We start from the raw sequence: 17,584 nt of genomic DNA on the forward strand, positions 1-17,584 counted from the left end.
ACTTTAACAAAGATTTGCGCTTTAATAAAATTTATTTAGACTGAGCTCAGTGTGACAGTTCTAACGGTTCAATGTTCTAACGATACTCCCTGTTTTTAGGTTGCAGAGTAGCCCATTTATCTATTGAATAGCCAATTTATTTGTTATTCAATAAGACAAATTCTTATTAACTAATGCTAATAAACATTAATTTGATTGGGGTTTACAGTATTAGAAAGCGAACAATTTATGCCTTGGTAAATGATTTTTCCCACGGTCACGAAAATAAATGTGAAATTTGAAAGTGATCAGTTGTTACTGATAAATAATTTTGACATTTAATCAATAAATTTATTAAATAACTTTTGTTCGTTGCCTCGGCTACGCTGCTATACAGTTAAATTCGCAGCGCTAGAATTTACCCTATTATCATACAAGATATTCACATTAGAGGAAATCACAGGTCTATACCAGTTCATAATAGTTACATGCAACTAGTTATAAATTGGAAGTAGTGCATTTTGTATTTGAGTAGTGGTACGTTATATCAAATAGCATGTAACACTGAATACAAAATATGTAAGTACATACTTCATACAACAATAAAGGAAGTATTGCACTGTGTATACTAACCTTTATAGAATATGATTTTGTAATGTCATAACAAAATGTATTCGATATGTAAAAGTACTCATCCGGCTACAGGAGTAGAGCACGCAATAACGTGTTACTTCTTTAATCGTTCAGAAAAATGTCTCGTAGTAGCTGGCGCAAATATTATTAGAATATTTCGTTTAATTCCGGATGTGGATATAACAAAGAAAGAAAAATACACAGGTATATTCAACTAATTATTTGTTATTTGAAAAGAAACAGATTAAATAGCGTAGTTAAATATTACTTTTCTTAGAATCGCGTCCACCGAAAATGAAATTAGAATGTTTATCTCAATATACTTTACATGGAAACATAATGTCAATGCAAGCTGTAACTCTTGTTGGATCTCAAAGAGATTCTCTTTTGTTAAGCTTTCGTGATGCAAAATTATCAGTTGTAGAGTATGATCAAGATACACATGACCTTAGAACAGTATCTTTACATTACTTTGAAGAAGAAGAAATACGGGTAATTAACATTGTAATATTTAAAAAATATTTAAAACATATATGTTTTAAAATAAAAAATAAATTGCAAATCCAAAACATGACATAATTATTTGTATCATTTTTTTAGGATGGGTGGACAAATCATCATCATATTCCAATAGTTAGAGTAGATCCTGAAGGTAGATGTGCAGTAATGTTAATATATGGTAGAAAATTAGTTGTCTTACCTTTCAAGAAAGATCCAAGTCTTGATGATGGAGATTTATTAGATAATTCAAAAGCGTTATCCAATAAAACTCCTATATTATCATCATATATGATTGTACTAAAAAGCTTAGAAGAGAAAATGGATAATATAATAGATTTACAATTCTTACATGGTTATTATGAACCAACATTATTAATATTATATGAACCAGTAAGGACATTTTCTGGGTAAGATTTTAAATATGTTTTTGAACTTGTTTGATTCAACTTTTAATAAAATAATAAATATAATGTAAAATTTTAGACGTATTGCAGTTAGACAAGATACTTGTGCTATGGTTGCAATATCATTAAATATTCAACAAAGAGTGCACCCTATAATTTGGTCTGTGTCAAATTTACCATTTGATTGCTATCAAGCAGTACCAGTGAAGAAACCACTTGGTGGTACTTTAATTATGGCAGTCAATTCTCTTATTTATTTAAATCAAAGTATACCACCTTATGGAGTATCCCTAAATAGTCTAGCAGAAACCAGTACAAATTTTCCATTAAGTTGGTATTAAATAATATATATTTCAAAATACAGTTAAATTTATTAATATTTTATTAATATTTATTAATATCTTCTTCTACTATTATAGAACCACAAGAAGGAGTAAAAATAAGCTTAGAAGGTTCACAAGTTGCATTTATATCTTCAGATCGTTTAGTTATTTCATTAAAAAGTGGAGAATTGTATGTGTTATCCTTATTTGCGGATAGTATGCGTTCAGTAAGAGGTTTCCATTTTGACAAAGCTGCAGCAAGTGTTTTAACATCATGTGTAAGCATAACGTAATTTAATTTAATTTTATGTACTTTATATAAAAACATCTTTCCCTGTATAAAATATCATAAAACTTAGGTGTGCATGTGTGAAGATAATTATCTGTTTCTGGGATCACGTCTTGGTAACTCACTGTTATTAAGATTTACTGAAAAAGAACCAGAAAATTTACAAAATACGAATGAGAACGAAATAATGCTCGAAGAAAATGAAACTGAAGAAACTCCAGCAAAAAAAATAAAACAAGATTTCATAGGAGATTGGATGGCATCTGATGTATTAGATATAAAAGATCCAGAAGAATTGGAAGTGTATGGAAGCGAGAGAGAAACGCATACTTCCATCCAGATCACATCATATATATTTGAAGTATTTTTATATATTATAACAAATAACTGATTGAAAACAATAAAGTATTACAAACATACACTTAAATTCTTGCAGGTTTGTGATAGTTTGTTAAATATTGGTCCATGTGGCAACATATCTATGGGTGAACCAGCTTTTCTATCAGAAGAATTTTCACATAATCAAGATCCTGATGTTGAACTTGTCACAACTTCTGGATATGGTAAAAATGGGGCGCTTTGTGTCCTTCAACGTTCTATTCGGCCTCAAGTAAATAATTGTTTTATACTTTGAATAATTTGTGAATTATTTAAATTCAAATATTTTACAAGATATGATAAAAATACTGTTTACATTTAAAACAGGTTGTTACTACATTTGAATTGCCAGGATGTGAAGATATGTGGACTGTTATTGGTACATTAAATAACGATGAACAAATAAGACCGGAAGCAGAAGGAAGTCATGCTTTTTTAATTCTAAGTCAAGAAGATTCAACAATGGTACTATACTTTCTATGTAGCCATAATTTTGAGTTTCTAAATATAATAATATATTGTTTAAGATTAAAATATCTTATATTTAGATACTGCAAACTGGTCAAGAAATTAATGAAGTAGATCAAAGTGGATTCAGTACACAAGGAAGTACAATATTTGCTGGAAATCTTGGTGCAAATAGATACATAGTGCAAGTTACTCAAATGGGTGTACGCCTTCTACAAGGAATTGAACAGGTACATACAATATTATTCCAATTATACTTAAATATAAACATTCATATCACAATTACAGATTCAACACATGCCCATAGATCTTGGATGTCCAATTGTACATGCAAGCTGTGCAGATCCTTATGTGACATTACTTTCCGAAGATGGACAAGTCATGTTATTGACTCTGAGAGAAGGACGCGGAACTGCAAAATTGCATGCTCAAGCAGCCAATTTATTATTCGTAAGTTTATAATGCCATTATGTGTTTACTATTGTTCTATTGTAGTATTTGATTAACTCTTATTTTATCCAAATTTTAGCGTCCTCAAATAGAAGCATTATGTGCTTATAGAGACGTTAGCGGAATATTTACAACACAATTACCTGAAAATATAGAAGATGAAGCACCTGAAGAAGAACATAATATAGAAGAACCACCTATTGTTGCTAATATTGATAATGAAGATGATCTACTGTATGGTGATGCACCAGCTTTCCAAATGCCTACACCATCGCATACTAAAACATCTGAAGGGATATCTAAAAGAACTCCTTGGTAAGTTTATTTTAATTCAAAGTTATTCACTAATATTATATTAAATACATGTACATATACATATTATTACATAACATATTTAAAATATTCAATTTAGTATATTATATTCTTTTCATATTAAAATATAAATTTAAATATATATAAAATAAAATATAGATTTAAATATTCTTGACATATATAGGTGGCAAAAACATTTACAAGAGATAAAACCAACATATTGGTTATTAGTATATAGAGACAGCGGAACGCTAGAAATTTATTCTCTTCCTGATTTACGCTTATCCTATCTTATCCGCAATTTCGGATATGGACAATATGTGTTACATGATAGTATGGAATCTACAACATTACAAACAACGCCTGTAAATGAAATTCCTAATCCTGAAATGCAGGTATTGTAAATAATCTAATTGAATTTAATATTATACTTTAACATACACATAAAATTAAATAGAAAATATAATTAATTAATTAACTATGAATTGATTCAATAACACATAATTAGGTGCGAGAAATTTTAATAGTAGCATTGGGTCATCATGGAAATAGACCAATGCTGTTGGTACGACTTGATTCTGAACTTCAGATTTATCAAGCATATAGATATCCAAAAGGTCATTTAAAATTAAGATTTAAAAAATTAGATCATGGTATAATACCAGGACAGTTAAGGTATATATTTTTTTTAATTGTAGTGTTTTTATTTTCATGATTTGTAATTATTAATTTCTTTCATAGGCCAAAACCAAGGGATGAGGATATACCTATGATGAATGAAACTCGACATTGCATGATGCGTTATTTTAGTAATATCGCTGGATACAATGGTGTATTTATTTGCAGTGATTATCCTCATTGGATATTTCTTACAGGACGTGGTGAATTACGTACTCATCCAATGGGTATTGATGGTCCTGTTACCTCATTTGCACCTTTTAATAATATAAATTGTCCACAAGGATTTCTATATTTCAATAGAAAGGTATCATTATTCAGATTAATATAATTTATATTTTTTATTATTAGGATTAATAATTATTATCTATATAATTATTATCTATTATAATTACTAAAATTAAGTTAGAGTGTAGGTGTACATTTTATATTTTAATTTTAGGAAGAATTGAGAATATGTGTTTTACCAACTCATTTATCATACGATGCTCCATGGCCTGTTAGAAAAGTACCATTACGATGTACACCACATTTTGTTACATATCATCTTGAAAGTAAAACTTACTGTGTCATAACAAGTATAGCTGAACCACTTAAAAGTTATTATAGATTCAATGGTGAAGATAAGGTATAGATAAAAGCGTAACATCCAAAATAAAATCGCGAAAATAAAAATAACTTTTGTTATTATTTTTAAGGAATTTACAGAAGAAGAACGACCAGAACGATTTATTTACCCTTCACAAGAACAATTTTCAATAGTGTTGTTTTCACCTGTTTCGTGGGAAACTATTCCTAATACTAAAATTGAACTTGATCAGTGGGAACATGTTACTTGTTTAAAGAACGTTTCTCTAGCTTATGAAGGTACACGATCTGGTTTAAAAGGTTACATAGTATTGGGAACAAATTATAATTATGGTGAAGATATTACAAGCAGAGGAAGGGTGAATTTTACTTTTATATGAAATGCATTAAATATATATTGGATTTTATTTAGAGATTTATTTTATAGATACTTATATTTGATATAATTGAAGTTGTACCTGAACCTGGTCAACCTTTAACAAAAAATAGATTCAAACAAATTTATGCAAAAGAACAAAAAGGTCCGATTACTGCAATTACACAAGTATCTGGCTTTCTAGTGTCAGCAGTTGGCCAAAAAATTTATATTTGGCAATTGAAAGATAATGATCTTGTTGGGGTTGCTTTCATAGATACACAAATTTACATTCATCAAATGTTAAGCATTAAAAGCTTAATTTTAATAGCTGATGTATATAAATCTATTAGTTTATTAAGATTTCAAGAAGAATATAGAACATTATCTCTTGTCAGTAGAGTAAGTACAAGTGTTTTTGTAATTTTGTATTTCTTCAGTAGGGAAATTTTTAAAAGAATATCTTTCTCAGGATTTCAGGCCAGCTGAAGTTTATACTATTGAATACTTAATTGACAGTACTAATTTAGGATTTCTTGTGGCTGATGGTGAAAGTAATATGGCTTTATTTATGTATCAACCAGAATCGCGAGAAAGTCTTGGAGGACAAAAATTAATTAGAAAAGCTGATTTTCATCTTGGACAGAAAGTAAACACATTTTTTCGTATAAGATGCAGAGTTTCAGATCCAGCAAATGATAAAAAGCATTTCTCTGGTGCAGATAAAAGACACGTTACCATGTATGGTGAGTTAAACTTAAAAAATTTTCTTACTTAAATATTTGAATAGAGTTGTAATAATTTTATTTTGTTAGCATCACTTGATGGTAGTCTTGGTTATATATTACCTGTACCAGAAAAAACATATAGAAGATTACTTATGTTACAAAATGTTCTGGTAACACACATTTGCCACATTGCTGGTTTAAATCCCAAAGCATATCGGTAATTATTATATTAAAAAAGGTTATTTATTAACATTTAAATAATAAATATTTATTGCATTTCATTATTTTTTATTTTTTTTTAGTACTTATAAAAGTCATATTCGAACTCAAGGTAATCCTGCGAGGGGTATTATTGATGGTGACTTAGTCTGGCGTTATCTTTATTTACCTAACAATGAAAAGATAGACGTAGCAAAAAAGATTGGAACACGTGTACAAGAAATAATAGAAGATCTTACGGAGATAGATCGACAAACGGCTCATTTTTAAGATAGTGCCTTTTCACCATTTCAAAAGAAGAATATTTTAAAGATTCTTCCATTTGGTTCTTGAATGGTGAAAAATTTAACTGAAGGAATAGTTTTCCTACTCCAAATAATAATAGTTACTTATATTTATACTTTTCATAAAACATACATGGTTAAATTAAGATTTTTGTAAACATAGTTGAAATTTAAATATAACTCATTATAACGAATGTGAGTGTATATAAATACATTAACTAAATGAATTTTGTACAAATCATGAATGTAATGTTTTTTAACTTGCTAAATTCACGAGTTATTTTGTCAAGGAAACGTGTACAATATTAATTTAGGCAATAAATTTTTATAAAGATTGAAGTACATTTAAAATCTTTTCTATATTTCTATAACTTGGTATACTCTCAAAACGAATTCGAATTAAAATTTAAAATATATAATGGAATCAGCAGTACAGGAACTTGCAACTCAACCAAGTCGAGAATCTATTAGACAAAGTATTATGTTACGGCGATTAACGAGATTTGAATCTGCACGATGTATGTATAATTTATAGATTATAGGTATATAAAATATTATACATTATTATGAGAGGGGAAGGTTGATTTCACATACATAAAAATGTATAGGTGTGTAAAAATGTATGTACTGCAACATTATATTGATCAAACAATTATTGAAAGCTAATTTTATACATGTATGTATGTTTACAAAAGACTGTAAATAAAATATAGTTTACCATATAACTTTTATGTAAGAGATACAAAAATATAATGGCGCAATGTAATATATCGTATTATTATTATTATTATTATTATTTAATTTATATTGTTTGCTTATTGTAATTTTATGTTATACATTTTTCATATATTTTCATATCTAACACATACTTTTTATACAGTACCAGTTTTAGAACCAACATTGCTGGAGAAAAGACTGTGTGAAATATTTGATATATTTGATACTGCAAAGACTGGTGAAATAGACGTTAGAGATTTGGGAACCATTATTAGGGCATTAGGATGTATTATCACCGAAGCAGAATTACAAGAAATACAAGTTGAAGTAGAAGATGTAGTAAACAATTGTGTGCCATTAAATAAGTTTTTAGAATATATGTCTAAAGCTATTAATGAACGCAAGTAAGTTTCTTATAAATTTTAGTTTTATTAAAAATAAAAAATTGTGACTTGTAATATTTACATTCTTGATATATATATAATCTCAAAGCTATTAATTTTGAATTTCTATTTAGATTTAAACCAGCAGAACCAGAAGATTTATTAAAAGCTTTCCAATTATTAGATCCCGAAAATCGAGGATATATTATGCGAGAAGATCTAGAAAAAGCTATGATGGAAATTGGGGAACCATTTTCAAAAGAAGAAATAAGTAACATGATGGCTATTGCATGTGATCCACAAACAAGAAAAATTAATTATGAACATTATATTAACTTATTGCTCGTATGTATTGATACCTTTTAATATATGCTATTATATTTATAATTTTATTACAGAATACCTACCATAAAAAATGGTGAAACTGTTATATTCAAATTTAGATATAAATGAATTGAAATTAAAATATGTAATTAAAATAAAATATAGAATATTCTTCTATACTTTTTATACATAGGTAAAAATACCTGATGAGATCAATGTATATTACATTGTGGATGCATTGGATGCTGCTAAATTAGAAGTTATGCCTAAAAAACCTAGATTGGACAGTCTTTTATTAACTTACCAGACACTTGTTTAACACTAATTTGATTAATACAATTGTATAATTTATTGAATTAACAATTTATTAAAGGAAGTACAATTTATTAAAAAAAGGTGTTAGTATTAAAATAATTATAAAAGTATAAAACATATTTCTTATTCTTTCTTTGAAAGGACATGTTAACTTTTACCTTGTATGCCTATATTATTATATATATAATACGTATCACAAAATTTTAATTTTACAAGTTAGAAAATATTGGTAGATCACCTTTGGTAGCTTGTGATACAGCGGCAGCTACAAAATCTTCACTTAGAAGCATACTTTGATTATACATAGCCTGTTAAAATATAATTTAGAAAAGATGTATAAATATATATATATATAAATAATTGTTATTGCAGGTGGAGAAATATTGAAGCTTACAATATGATCCAAACCCTCCTGTACAGAATGATCTCTTGAATAAATTAAACTTAATTTTGAACCTTGCACTGCAACTGGACTCTTATTTGCTATCTCTTCTGCAAGTGCAAGTGAGCTATTTAATAAACTAAAAAGAAGAAGATATATCTTTAACTGAATTATTTATTCTCAAAAATAGCAAGAATCAAGATCTCATTATCTTGTTATTTGTATAAAATATAAACATTTTTTTACCTCTCTTGATTATCAAGTAAACGACTCACAAAACCTTGTTGTAAAGCTTCAGCAGCTGAAAATTTCCTTGCAGTATAAACAAGTTCTCTTACTAAACTGTCAGAACCTATAATTTTTTGAAATCGTTGCAATGTACCAACATCAGCAGCCATTCCAAAAGCAACTTCCTTTATTTGAAACCATGCATCTAAAGAACAATAGCGAATATCTGCTGCAGATATCATATCAACACCACCTCCAATGCATGCACCATGTATGGCTGCAATCACTGGTTTTGGGCACTAGAAGATAATTTTAAAAAAAGAGGAGAAAGAAATATTAATAAACGCTGCATAAGTAATTAAAAATTAACTTTGAATACAGTCATACAACCTTTTCTATTGCAGTAAAACTTTCTTGATACCCTTTGATCCTTAATTGTAAAATTTTGGATTTTCGTGCAATATCTTCATGTTTTGCCACATCTTGACCAAATTTCATTACATCTTGTAGGTCAATACCTACAACATTTATCTGGTATTAAATTCTTTTTCAGCTGTATTGAATATTTATAAAATGAAATATAATACCTGCACAGAATGTTTTACCAGCACCTGACAAAATTATTACTCTGCATTCTGGTTCTGTAGCTAGTTGATCGAAACAAATCTTAAATTCTCTGTACAATCACCAAATTAAATATATCAAACCTCAGATGTAACTAAATTAAGATTTAATAGAAATATATACCTCCACATAGTATCATTTAGCGCATTAAGCTTTTCAGGTCTATTTAACTGTACCATATAAATCCATTTTTTGGGTACTGATATTGCTAAAGTCTTATATTTATCAAGACTTTTGATATTAGAATAATTCATTTTATAAGCGTATTGAATTCCTAAAAAAGTCATATATTGTAGCTTAACATTCTTAAAAAAAAACACCTGTTAGTATGAGCAGTTCAAAGTACTAAGCTAAAATTATAATTTATATGTAGATAGTTTAAAAAGTAGTTTTTAGTAAAATTTATTAGTCCATTGTATAATTAATAGAATTATAATGTGCTCTTACGTGTATTTACAACGTTTCCTAAACAATAGCGTGTCGTATTTAGTAGAGCCATACTTGTAAAATAATACGGCAAGAACAAAGAGTAATAATTATTAATTTTACATTTTATAACTATTTGTTACAGATTTATGGTGATTTTCGAGAAACGAGAACGTGGGTTGGTACTCGCGGAACGCTGACTTGCACTGCTCGTTTAAATAGTGGAAATATTCAATAAAAATCTTTCGTTTTACTAAAATGACTAACTAACTATAATGACTAATGAGTAGCTTTTATTTGTAAAACCGCTGTAATAATTTTTACAAGTAGTTTTGTACAGTGCCTGTTTACGTATTAATTGACAAAAGTAAAACCAGATTGGAAGCTATTATAGCACATGCATGTGGGTGCAAAGTTAGCTAACGTATTGTTGGTTGTTACATTTGCATGTAGCAACGATCTTGTGATACTTCGGATTTGCTTGATTCCAAACTTCGGAATCTCCAAGTTCTAATTTTTCCATCGCCGTACTACACATCGAATGTCTGGACAGTTTCCACATACATTCTATTTAAAAAATTGTAAAACATTTGTACGTGGTTAACAACATTGCAAATATACATGCCAATCTTTTTAGATTACTAAAGCTATATGTAAGACAAGATACGTTCACGCGATAGCGTAACATGCTTTTAGAGACTTATACATATAATTTAAATATGAAATTCAGTCTCATAATATATTACACATTTCGTCTTTACAATGTTACGTTTTGTTTTGAATTTTTTTCAGGAAAAAGGTACGTGGATTGATGCTTGTGACTCAAAAGATTTAAAAAGATTGATGTTTCTAAACGATCATTTATTCCAACTTGTACTGAAAAGAGTTAATACTTAAAAGTAAAAAATTGAATTGAATTTAGAACCTAACTTTATTTATCAAGAAATATCAAGAAATTTGGATTGTTAGTTCATGTGTTAATAAATAATCTAAAATTACAGCTCAAGTCCTGAGAAGGATTACACGAAAGTTGTTGAGGGTAAGATAACAAGAAATTGTATTAAGAAATTCGAACTATTAATTATTAATAATAATAAATATTTTAAAGACAGTTTACAAAGCGTTTATCTATCTTCCGAGTTAATGCCTTCCTTTATCCGGTCACTTTTGGCGATTATATGATTGGACAAATGTACAATTTTTCATCTGCGTACACAATCGATCAGTTTAAATTTCGTTCTTGGTTTATACCGGATATTTCTATAGTAAATGTAAATAAGACTTGATTGCTGCGGCTATAACCATTGATTGTCGATTAGTGTCACTCAAGTTTCACTATAAACGACTGTTTCTAGATACGATCATTGAGTCAACTTCGCATAATTGTACTAAAGGTAAGTTCACGCAATAGCCCTATGGCGTTATTTAAATGTTATTTTTTGTTACTTTTTACTTTTCAAATTAATGTTCATGCTTCATTCTAATTCTAGTAAATTCCTTATTTTACATTACTTAATCAGTACATTTATACTTACATTTATTATTTATTATAGAAAAATTTCTGAAGTTAAAAATAAATCACTAATGTATAATATTATTATGTATAATTTAATAATTAAGATGTACATATATAACGACTAAACATATTTGAACACAGTTACATATAAAATTCAATATTTATAGCAAATTACAAATTGGTCCTTTGTCATATATAAATAATTTAATATATGTAATACGAGAATCTAAAGGTAATTTAAAAATGGTATTATAGAGCAAACAAAATTAAAAATGCTTCTTTAAAATATAAATGTTAAATATGTATTTTTCGAAAGTGTCTATTTATATCATATAAACTTGTACATTGAAATTGCATATTGGTTACTAAAAAAAATTTACTTTTTTTAAGGAAATTTGCATAATTTTAAGAAAAACCACAGTAATTTTTATTAAGGAGTTTACAAAATTTGTAAATTATAAGCATTCTAAAGTACTGTTTTCAATTAAAAACATGATATAGGGACTTATTAATAATGAATTTATAATATTCTAAATAATTTTAATCCATATCTATACAATAAAATGCGCACAGTATTATAATAATATTTTATGAAAATTTTACTATGCACAATGTACGATTAATTTGTTACTATATTAGATGACAGATTGCTCTATCTATTAAATGCTTCAGAAACTACTGTGCAGCTAACTTCGTGGATTCGTATAAGCTGTCCTGGATTCTTCCGTGACAATTAGGGAGACAGAATGTTATCAAGATTATATTTCCGCACTAGTAAGATAAAATTCTAAATATAATAAATTACAATTGCTGTTTTGTAAAAGATTTCATGTGCTATTAATTTTATATCATTTCCGTATAATATTTCTTTTATTGTCAAATTTGTATCGATTATTTTATTGCCATTATGTAATAATGTAACATCACTTGTATGATATTTTACTTCTAAAATATCATTATACTAATTTTATTGTTATAATAATGTTTCAAGCAATATGTTGCATAAATTGTAAAATACATTCATATTTGACAGTATGAATTGCAATCAGTTTTTTAGTTAATATTTAATTTTAAGTAGTAGGTAGAATATATTTCTGCACTTTTGTATTCTTTTATCTATATAATTTATTTTACAGTTTCTTCACAACTGAAAGCTGTAGCTTCTTGTGGGATTCAAACAACTGCAGTTACCTCATCTAATGTACCACGTCCAAAGCGTCCCATCGAAGCACCTCCGGTTAGGTTTGGATTCATCCCAGATGAATGGTTTCATTTCTTCTACCCTAAAACTGGTGCAACAGGTAAATTGATAATTTGTAACATACTCATCCACTTCTTTAATTTAAGATGTAATTTTTAATTATAAGATTATAAAATGTAACTTTTAATTTGTATTTAGGTCCATATGTATTTTTAACAACTTTTTCAACATACTTATTATCCAAGGAGTGGTATATCCTAGAACACGAATATTATGGCGGAATTTGTTTGCTTTCTATTATTCTATATGCTTCATATAAAGTTGGACCCAAACTTGCAGCATTCCTAGATAAAAAGATTGATGAAGTTGAAGATGATCTTAATTCTTCTAAAAATACATCTATAGAAAATCATAAAGCTGCAATTGATAATTTGGAAAAGGAAAAGTGGCGTACAGAAGGACAATTGATGATCTATGATATAAAAAAGCAAAATATTATGATGCAGTTAGAAGCTAATTATAGGGAAAATCTGGCAACTGTTTATACAGAGGTAACATGCTTATTTTTACGTATTTTTATATAAATTTTAATAAATTTTTATTATTTATTGTATTTTTTTTAATATTAACATTAAGACAAATAAAGAAGCTAATTATATAATAAAAAATTGATATCACTGATAACACTTGTTACATAGCATATTTTTTTGTGTATATTTTCCTTACAGGTTAAAAAAGTCTTGGATTATCACGCCCAAATAGATAATATAGATCGTAGAATTGCTCAAAAACACATGGTACAATGGATTACAAATAGTGTATTAAAATCTATTACACCCGAACAGGAGAAAGCTAATCTTCTGCAGTGTATCAAGGATCTTGAAAGTCTATCTGCAAAGGCTTAAAATTTTATTTTGAATCAGAGAAAATAAAAGTACTATTAGTAATGTGGACTAGTTCATTGTAAAAAAGTTATGAAAATATCCAAAAGCTGTTGAAATAATCATATAAATAAAATAAACATAATCTTTTAAGTTGAATAAATGTCATTGAGAAATAATACTAAATTATGCATAAGTGACTTTTTTCATTCGTAATATAAAATTTATATGTAAATTTTATTTGGGTTTGATTTAGATTAATTTATAGATTTGATATATTTTATTTATAATTTTATCTGGAATATATATTCATAATAATTTCTTATTTTTTTAATTAATTCTGGTTTATATAATGTGACTTTAAGTCATATGAACCACTAAGTTGGGTCATTACTTTTATTAGCAACTCAACTTATATTATTTATAATATTCATAATTTTTGAAGACTGGTATTTTTTAGAAATTTCAGTAGCTGCTGTTTCTTCTTGTTTTGTTACATATAATTCTTTAAGCATAATGATTAAATATACGTATAATCATTCCAATTTAATATTTTTTATTTTCCAAGTAGCTGGTTATTATCAATGAACTGAATTATGATTAAACATCTATAAAAAGTCATCTAAATACATATATATACCTAGTTCAAATGTATGACATATATTAAAATATTAAATGTACGACTGCAGTATATCTAACAGATTTATCAGAAAGTTCTAAAAGTAATCACTTTCTAATTTCATTTTTTTATTTATAACAACATAAATCATTTTTGTGTTTAATAAAATAATAATTAATATTTATTAAATCATTAGGATACTTTTCGTTAATTGAATTAAGAAATTTAAAGAATTACAGTATCAAAATAAAAGAATCGCTTAATAAATGTTAAAAAATTATAATAAAGCGAACTGATTGAATGATGGATATAGATACATATGTATGTATGTATGGATATTTTGTTTTTTTTAGGTTAAGTTTCTACGGTTCGAGGACATGAAGTTTGTCAAGTGTTAAACGTCATCAAAGTTATAATAAGTGTATATTTTCGTTTTTATATGAAAATGGCATGGTTGTCAGGTCTTGCTGATAAGGCAGAAAATTTATTAAATAAAATAGATAAAAACACTGCGGCTGTTTTAAATAAAGACAAATATGAGTTACCCCAATCTCAGTTGACACATGTTACATGGATTTCTTCTGAGTCATGGTAAAAAGTATTAATTACTAAAAATTTAGAAAATGCATAATTGAAGTTTATTAAAATTTTACTTAATTAAAAATAAATTAATTTTTGTTATTTATCATTATCTATATTAATCTTTATATACATCAATAATTGTTAATTAAAGTACAACAATTCCTTTGATATATTTCAGTGTTAACACACAAGATGATACAATTTTGAAACCTTCTACACATACAGAATCATTAAAAGAATTTCCTTATGTTCGTTCAATAGCAAATCTTTCATCATTGACTACAAATTCTGTTATGTCTAAAGACGAAGAGCTTCTAACTTTCTTAAATACATTAGATTCAAGTCCAAAAAATAATGTAGCAGAAGTTTCAATGTCACCATCAACACCTTCATCGCTCATGGTTGAACATCCAACAGATACTACAGATTCTGTATCAGACTTATCAATTCATAGTGGCCGCTCTAGTCCTAGTTTTGTCCATACATCTGTAGAGATGCCAGATAATCTTAATCAAGATGATGTGAATGTAGACAATGCTAATTTTTGTAAAAATGTAATAATAAATACCCTAAATAATGGAATAATGGAAAATCAAACTTCTGGTATTGTTTTGAATAGTGGTAAATTTACACTTTGAATTTATTTAATTTACATCAATTTTACAATTTAAAAGATTTTCAAATTTATTTCAGAACATACTGTTATGGAAAAGTCTGATAATATAAAACAAGGATACGAGTATGATGTGAAACAAGAAAATACAGAAATAGATAAATTGATGAATTCATCTCACAATAAGTATATAAGAAAGTATTTGAAAGAAGTAGAAAGAAACTTAGAAGAAAGGAATGAACTACTTGGAAAACAAGAAACAGATCATCAAAAAGAAATCATAGTTCTAAATGAAAAATTGCAGTCTTTATATACAGAAAAAGTACAATTATCTAAGCAAGTAATAGAATTACAATCAGCTTTAGAAAGAAGTAGATTAGAATTAAACTCCACTAGATCTGATTTAGAACAACATAAAGCTAGAGCTTTCAAGACATTGCAAGAAAAAGACAAATTAATAGCAGAATTAAGGTGCAATGAGTCTACAGGGATGGATGATATAACAATTATGGAACTAAACCAACTGAGGTAAATATAAATTTAAAATGTAAGATGGATAAATATTTAACAAGGTCTTTTCAATATACATTCTATTATATGGCAGGCAAGAACGTGATATACTCAGAGAAGAAAATCAACAAAGTTCTGAGCAATTAAGGATAGTACGTGAAGAATTAATGAATGCTGATGAAAAATTGGAAAAAATGAGACAAAAATCTGCTGAAGCAAATATACAAGCTCAAGAAATTCTTGCTACAGAAAGGCATAGAAGATTAGATGCAGAAGAAGATGCAAGATTACATTCAGATGTAAATTAATATATTTTTATCTTTTATATATGTTATATTTAGTGAAATCAATTAATACTAATCATTATTGTAGGAAATAAGATCATTAAAGGATGAATTAATTCGTCAACGTAATAATTATACTACACAACTACAAAAAAGTGATTCTGAAATCGCTCGACTTAGGGTGCAATTATCCGCAGCTTCGACACCAAGCAGCAAAGTAGAATCAAGATTGACATCTCTGACGCAAACATTGGTTTCAAAACAACAAGCATTAGAAATTTTAACGACTGAAAGAAACGCTTTAAGATTACAATTAGAAAAAATAGAAGTAAGTTAATTAATAGAAAGTGCTTTCATCCGAGCCAAATATAAGGAAGACATTCTTTAGTTAAATATAACGATATTAACAATTTTAAACTAAATATAATGAGATATTTTCTTTACAGCATGAATTTAGGAATAGTCGACGTAACGTTTCGTATAATAGCATAAACGATACAGATGATGCTAAAGCTCAAGTACCCACATTTTTAATAGAAACTCCATTTGATACCGGCGTTACTAGAAGAGTAAAACGAGCTTATTCATTGTTAGATGCTATTAGTATTCGTACAGGAGTATTTTTAAGAAGGTATCCTCTTGCAAGGATTTTAGTACTAATTTATATGGTAAGTGGGAACACTTTAACTTAGAAATACTATAGTTTCAATAAAAGGTAATTGAAATTAATATCAAATTAAACATTAAGTAGTTCATACTTATTGATAAATATATTTATTGTAACTGCTAACAAAAGTTTGTTTTATATGTTTTCTAATTTTTTACAGGCATTACTTCAGTTTTTGGTTCTTATAGTTCTTCTATCGCAATCACCAGAAGCGCATTAATGTATAATATTTACAATACATGTAATAGAACATTTTTGTAAATATTACATTGGGATGGTGCATACATATACTAATATTAGTTACTAATTATATCAGCAACTTTTTATAAACCATTAAATGGTATATTATATAATGTACGAAAATTGTATTTCTAAAGAGATATAATGTTAATTTTTATAAATGTATTTGAATGTTTGTTTTATTGAATCTCGTTTATAATATATGTATGTATAGCATGTTGATCAGTGTAGTATATCCCGTTGTACGTAATTGTTTTTAGAATGGAACAGAAATCCTATATTTACAATTAATAAGCAATGAAATCTTTATTTATTCAAATTATCATTTATTTTTTCATTATACAGAAAAACAGATAATACTACAAATATAATGAACATAATGTATTTAATTCAACCTAACCTAAATAAATAAATAAATAAATAAATAAATAATTGCTTGTATTATAATTTTTCTACATGAAATGCTTTAAAAAAAGCATTTAT

At 27.2% G+C, this 17,584-nt stretch overlaps 5 protein-coding genes and 1 long non-coding RNA gene across 8 annotated transcripts; 5 read left to right on the top strand and 1 right to left on the bottom strand.

Annotated features, from left to right (window-relative positions):
* Positions 1-574: 574 nt before the first annotated feature.
* On the top strand, positions 575-7,314 carry LOC132908174 (cleavage and polyadenylation specificity factor subunit 1). The gene is made up of 20 exons (XM_060961903.1): positions 575-816; positions 890-1,104; positions 1,213-1,520; positions 1,597-1,847; positions 1,937-2,118; positions 2,200-2,490; positions 2,566-2,739; positions 2,835-2,972; positions 3,056-3,205; positions 3,264-3,425; positions 3,505-3,740; positions 3,922-4,132; positions 4,246-4,412; positions 4,479-4,722; positions 4,858-5,043; positions 5,114-5,362; positions 5,431-5,760; positions 5,831-6,104; positions 6,174-6,303; positions 6,389-7,314. Exons 1-20 carry the CDS (start codon positions 648-650, stop codon positions 6,573-6,575), a joined length of 4,254 nt encoding a protein of 1,417 aa, XP_060817886.1. The 5' UTR covers positions 575-647; the 3' UTR covers positions 6,576-7,314.
* Positions 7,284-8,965, top strand: LOC132908213 (dynein regulatory complex protein 8-like). Of its 3 annotated transcripts, XM_060962004.1 has the most exons (4): positions 7,284-7,351; positions 7,470-7,710; positions 7,824-8,034; positions 8,207-8,380. In XM_060962004.1, the coding sequence occupies exons 1-4, from the start codon at positions 7,342-7,344 to the stop codon at positions 8,330-8,332; spliced, it is 588 nt and encodes a 195-aa protein (XP_060817987.1). In that variant the 5' UTR covers positions 7,284-7,341; the 3' UTR covers positions 8,333-8,380. The 3 variants fall into 3 exon arrangements, with proteins under 3 accessions (XP_060817987.1, XP_060817988.1, XP_060817986.1); XM_060962005.1 differs by lacking the exons at positions 7,284-7,351; positions 8,207-8,380 and adding an exon at positions 8,701-8,965 and having other exon boundaries at positions 7,358-7,710; XM_060962003.1 differs by lacking the exon at positions 7,284-7,351 and having other exon boundaries at positions 7,358-7,710.
* LOC132908204 (delta(3,5)-Delta(2,4)-dienoyl-CoA isomerase, mitochondrial) lies at positions 8,339-10,151 on the bottom strand. Its single transcript, XM_060961994.1, has 7 exons — positions 10,010-10,151; positions 9,686-9,836; positions 9,526-9,614; positions 9,329-9,456; positions 8,957-9,237; positions 8,723-8,849; positions 8,339-8,636 (listed from the first exon to the last, which is right to left on the bottom strand). The coding sequence occupies exons 1-7, from the start codon at positions 10,059-10,061 to the stop codon at positions 8,538-8,540; spliced, it is 927 nt and encodes a 308-aa protein (XP_060817977.1). The 5' UTR covers positions 10,062-10,151; the 3' UTR covers positions 8,339-8,537.
* Positions 10,152-10,214: 63 nt separating this feature from the next.
* Positions 10,215-10,936, top strand: LOC132908227 (uncharacterized). The gene is made up of 2 exons (XR_009658330.1): positions 10,215-10,391; positions 10,781-10,936. It is a non-coding gene; the product is annotated as an uncharacterized LOC132908227 (long non-coding RNA).
* Positions 10,937-12,129: 1,193 nt separating this feature from the next.
* On the top strand, positions 12,130-13,772 carry LOC132908208 (ATP synthase subunit b, mitochondrial). The gene is made up of 4 exons (XM_060961998.1): positions 12,130-12,278; positions 12,641-12,805; positions 12,904-13,256; positions 13,434-13,772. The coding sequence occupies exons 1-4, from the start codon at positions 12,251-12,253 to the stop codon at positions 13,608-13,610; spliced, it is 723 nt and encodes a 240-aa protein (XP_060817981.1). The 5' UTR covers positions 12,130-12,250; the 3' UTR covers positions 13,611-13,772.
* Positions 13,773-14,554: 782 nt separating this feature from the next.
* Positions 14,555-17,533, top strand: LOC132908191 (golgin-84). Its single transcript, XM_060961961.1, has 7 exons — positions 14,555-14,796; positions 14,966-15,408; positions 15,481-15,928; positions 16,005-16,209; positions 16,283-16,522; positions 16,641-16,862; positions 17,022-17,533. The coding sequence occupies exons 1-7, from the start codon at positions 14,645-14,647 to the stop codon at positions 17,079-17,081; spliced, it is 1,770 nt and encodes a 589-aa protein (XP_060817944.1). The 5' UTR covers positions 14,555-14,644; the 3' UTR covers positions 17,082-17,533.
* The last annotated feature ends 51 nt before the right edge of the window (positions 17,534-17,584 follow it).

This window comes from Bombus pascuorum, chromosome 6 (genome assembly GCF_905332965.1).
Source record: "Bombus pascuorum chromosome 6, iyBomPasc1.1, whole genome shotgun sequence".
Taxonomy (NCBI): Eukaryota; Metazoa; Arthropoda; class Insecta; order Hymenoptera; family Apidae; genus Bombus; species Bombus pascuorum.

What these genes read in the sequence shown, in the direction of transcription:
- LOC132908174 (XM_060961903.1), top strand. Translation starts at nt 648, where the DNA reads ATGTATTCGATATGTAAAAGTACTCATCCGGCTACAGGAGTAGAGCAC. An exon ending in TTCTATATTTCAATAGAAAG is followed by an intron (nt 4,723 to 4,857) that starts GTATCATTATTC and finishes TTTTAATTTTAG; the next exon opens with GAAGAATTGAGAATATGTGT. An exon ending in TTAAATCCCAAAGCATATCG is followed by an intron (nt 6,304 to 6,388) that starts GTAATTATTATA and finishes ATTTTTTTTTAG; the next exon opens with TACTTATAAAAGTCATATTC.
- LOC132908213 (XM_060962003.1), top strand. Translation starts at nt 7,418, where the DNA reads ATGTTATACATTTTTCATATATTTTCATATCTAACACATACTTTTTAT. An exon ending in AAAGCTATTAATGAACGCAA is followed by an intron (nt 7,711 to 7,823) that starts GTAAGTTTCTTA and finishes ATTTCTATTTAG; the next exon opens with ATTTAAACCAGCAGAACCAG. An exon ending in ATTATATTAACTTATTGCTC is followed by an intron (nt 8,035 to 8,206) that starts GTATGTATTGAT and finishes TTTTATACATAG; the next exon opens with GTAAAAATACCTGATGAGAT.
- LOC132908204 (XM_060961994.1), bottom strand. Translation starts at nt 10,061, where the DNA reads ATGGCTCTACTAAATACGACACGCTATTGTTTAGGAAACGTTGTAAAT. An exon ending in TGGTAAAACATTCTGTGCAG is followed by an intron (nt 9,457 to 9,525) that starts GTATTATATTTC and finishes TAAATGTTGTAG; the next exon opens with GTATTGACCTACAAGATGTA. An exon ending in TTACTTGATAATCAAGAGAG is followed by an intron (nt 8,850 to 8,956) that starts GTAAAAAAATGT and finishes TCTTCTTTTTAG; the next exon opens with TTTATTAAATAGCTCACTTG.
- LOC132908208 (XM_060961998.1), top strand. Translation starts at nt 12,251, where the DNA reads ATGTTATCAAGATTATATTTCCGCACTA. An exon ending in CCCTAAAACTGGTGCAACAG is followed by an intron (nt 12,806 to 12,903) that starts GTAAATTGATAA and finishes ATTTGTATTTAG; the next exon opens with GTCCATATGTATTTTTAACA. An exon ending in TGGCAACTGTTTATACAGAG is followed by an intron (nt 13,257 to 13,433) that starts GTAACATGCTTA and finishes TTTTCCTTACAG; the next exon opens with GTTAAAAAAGTCTTGGATTA.
- LOC132908191 (XM_060961961.1), top strand. Translation starts at nt 14,645, where the DNA reads ATGAAAATGGCATGGTTGTCAGGTCTTGCTGATAAGGCAGAAAATTTA. An exon ending in TGGATTTCTTCTGAGTCATG is followed by an intron (nt 14,797 to 14,965) that starts GTAAAAAGTATT and finishes GATATATTTCAG; the next exon opens with TGTTAACACACAAGATGATA. An exon ending in TACAATTAGAAAAAATAGAA is followed by an intron (nt 16,523 to 16,640) that starts GTAAGTTAATTA and finishes TTTTCTTTACAG; the next exon opens with CATGAATTTAGGAATAGTCG.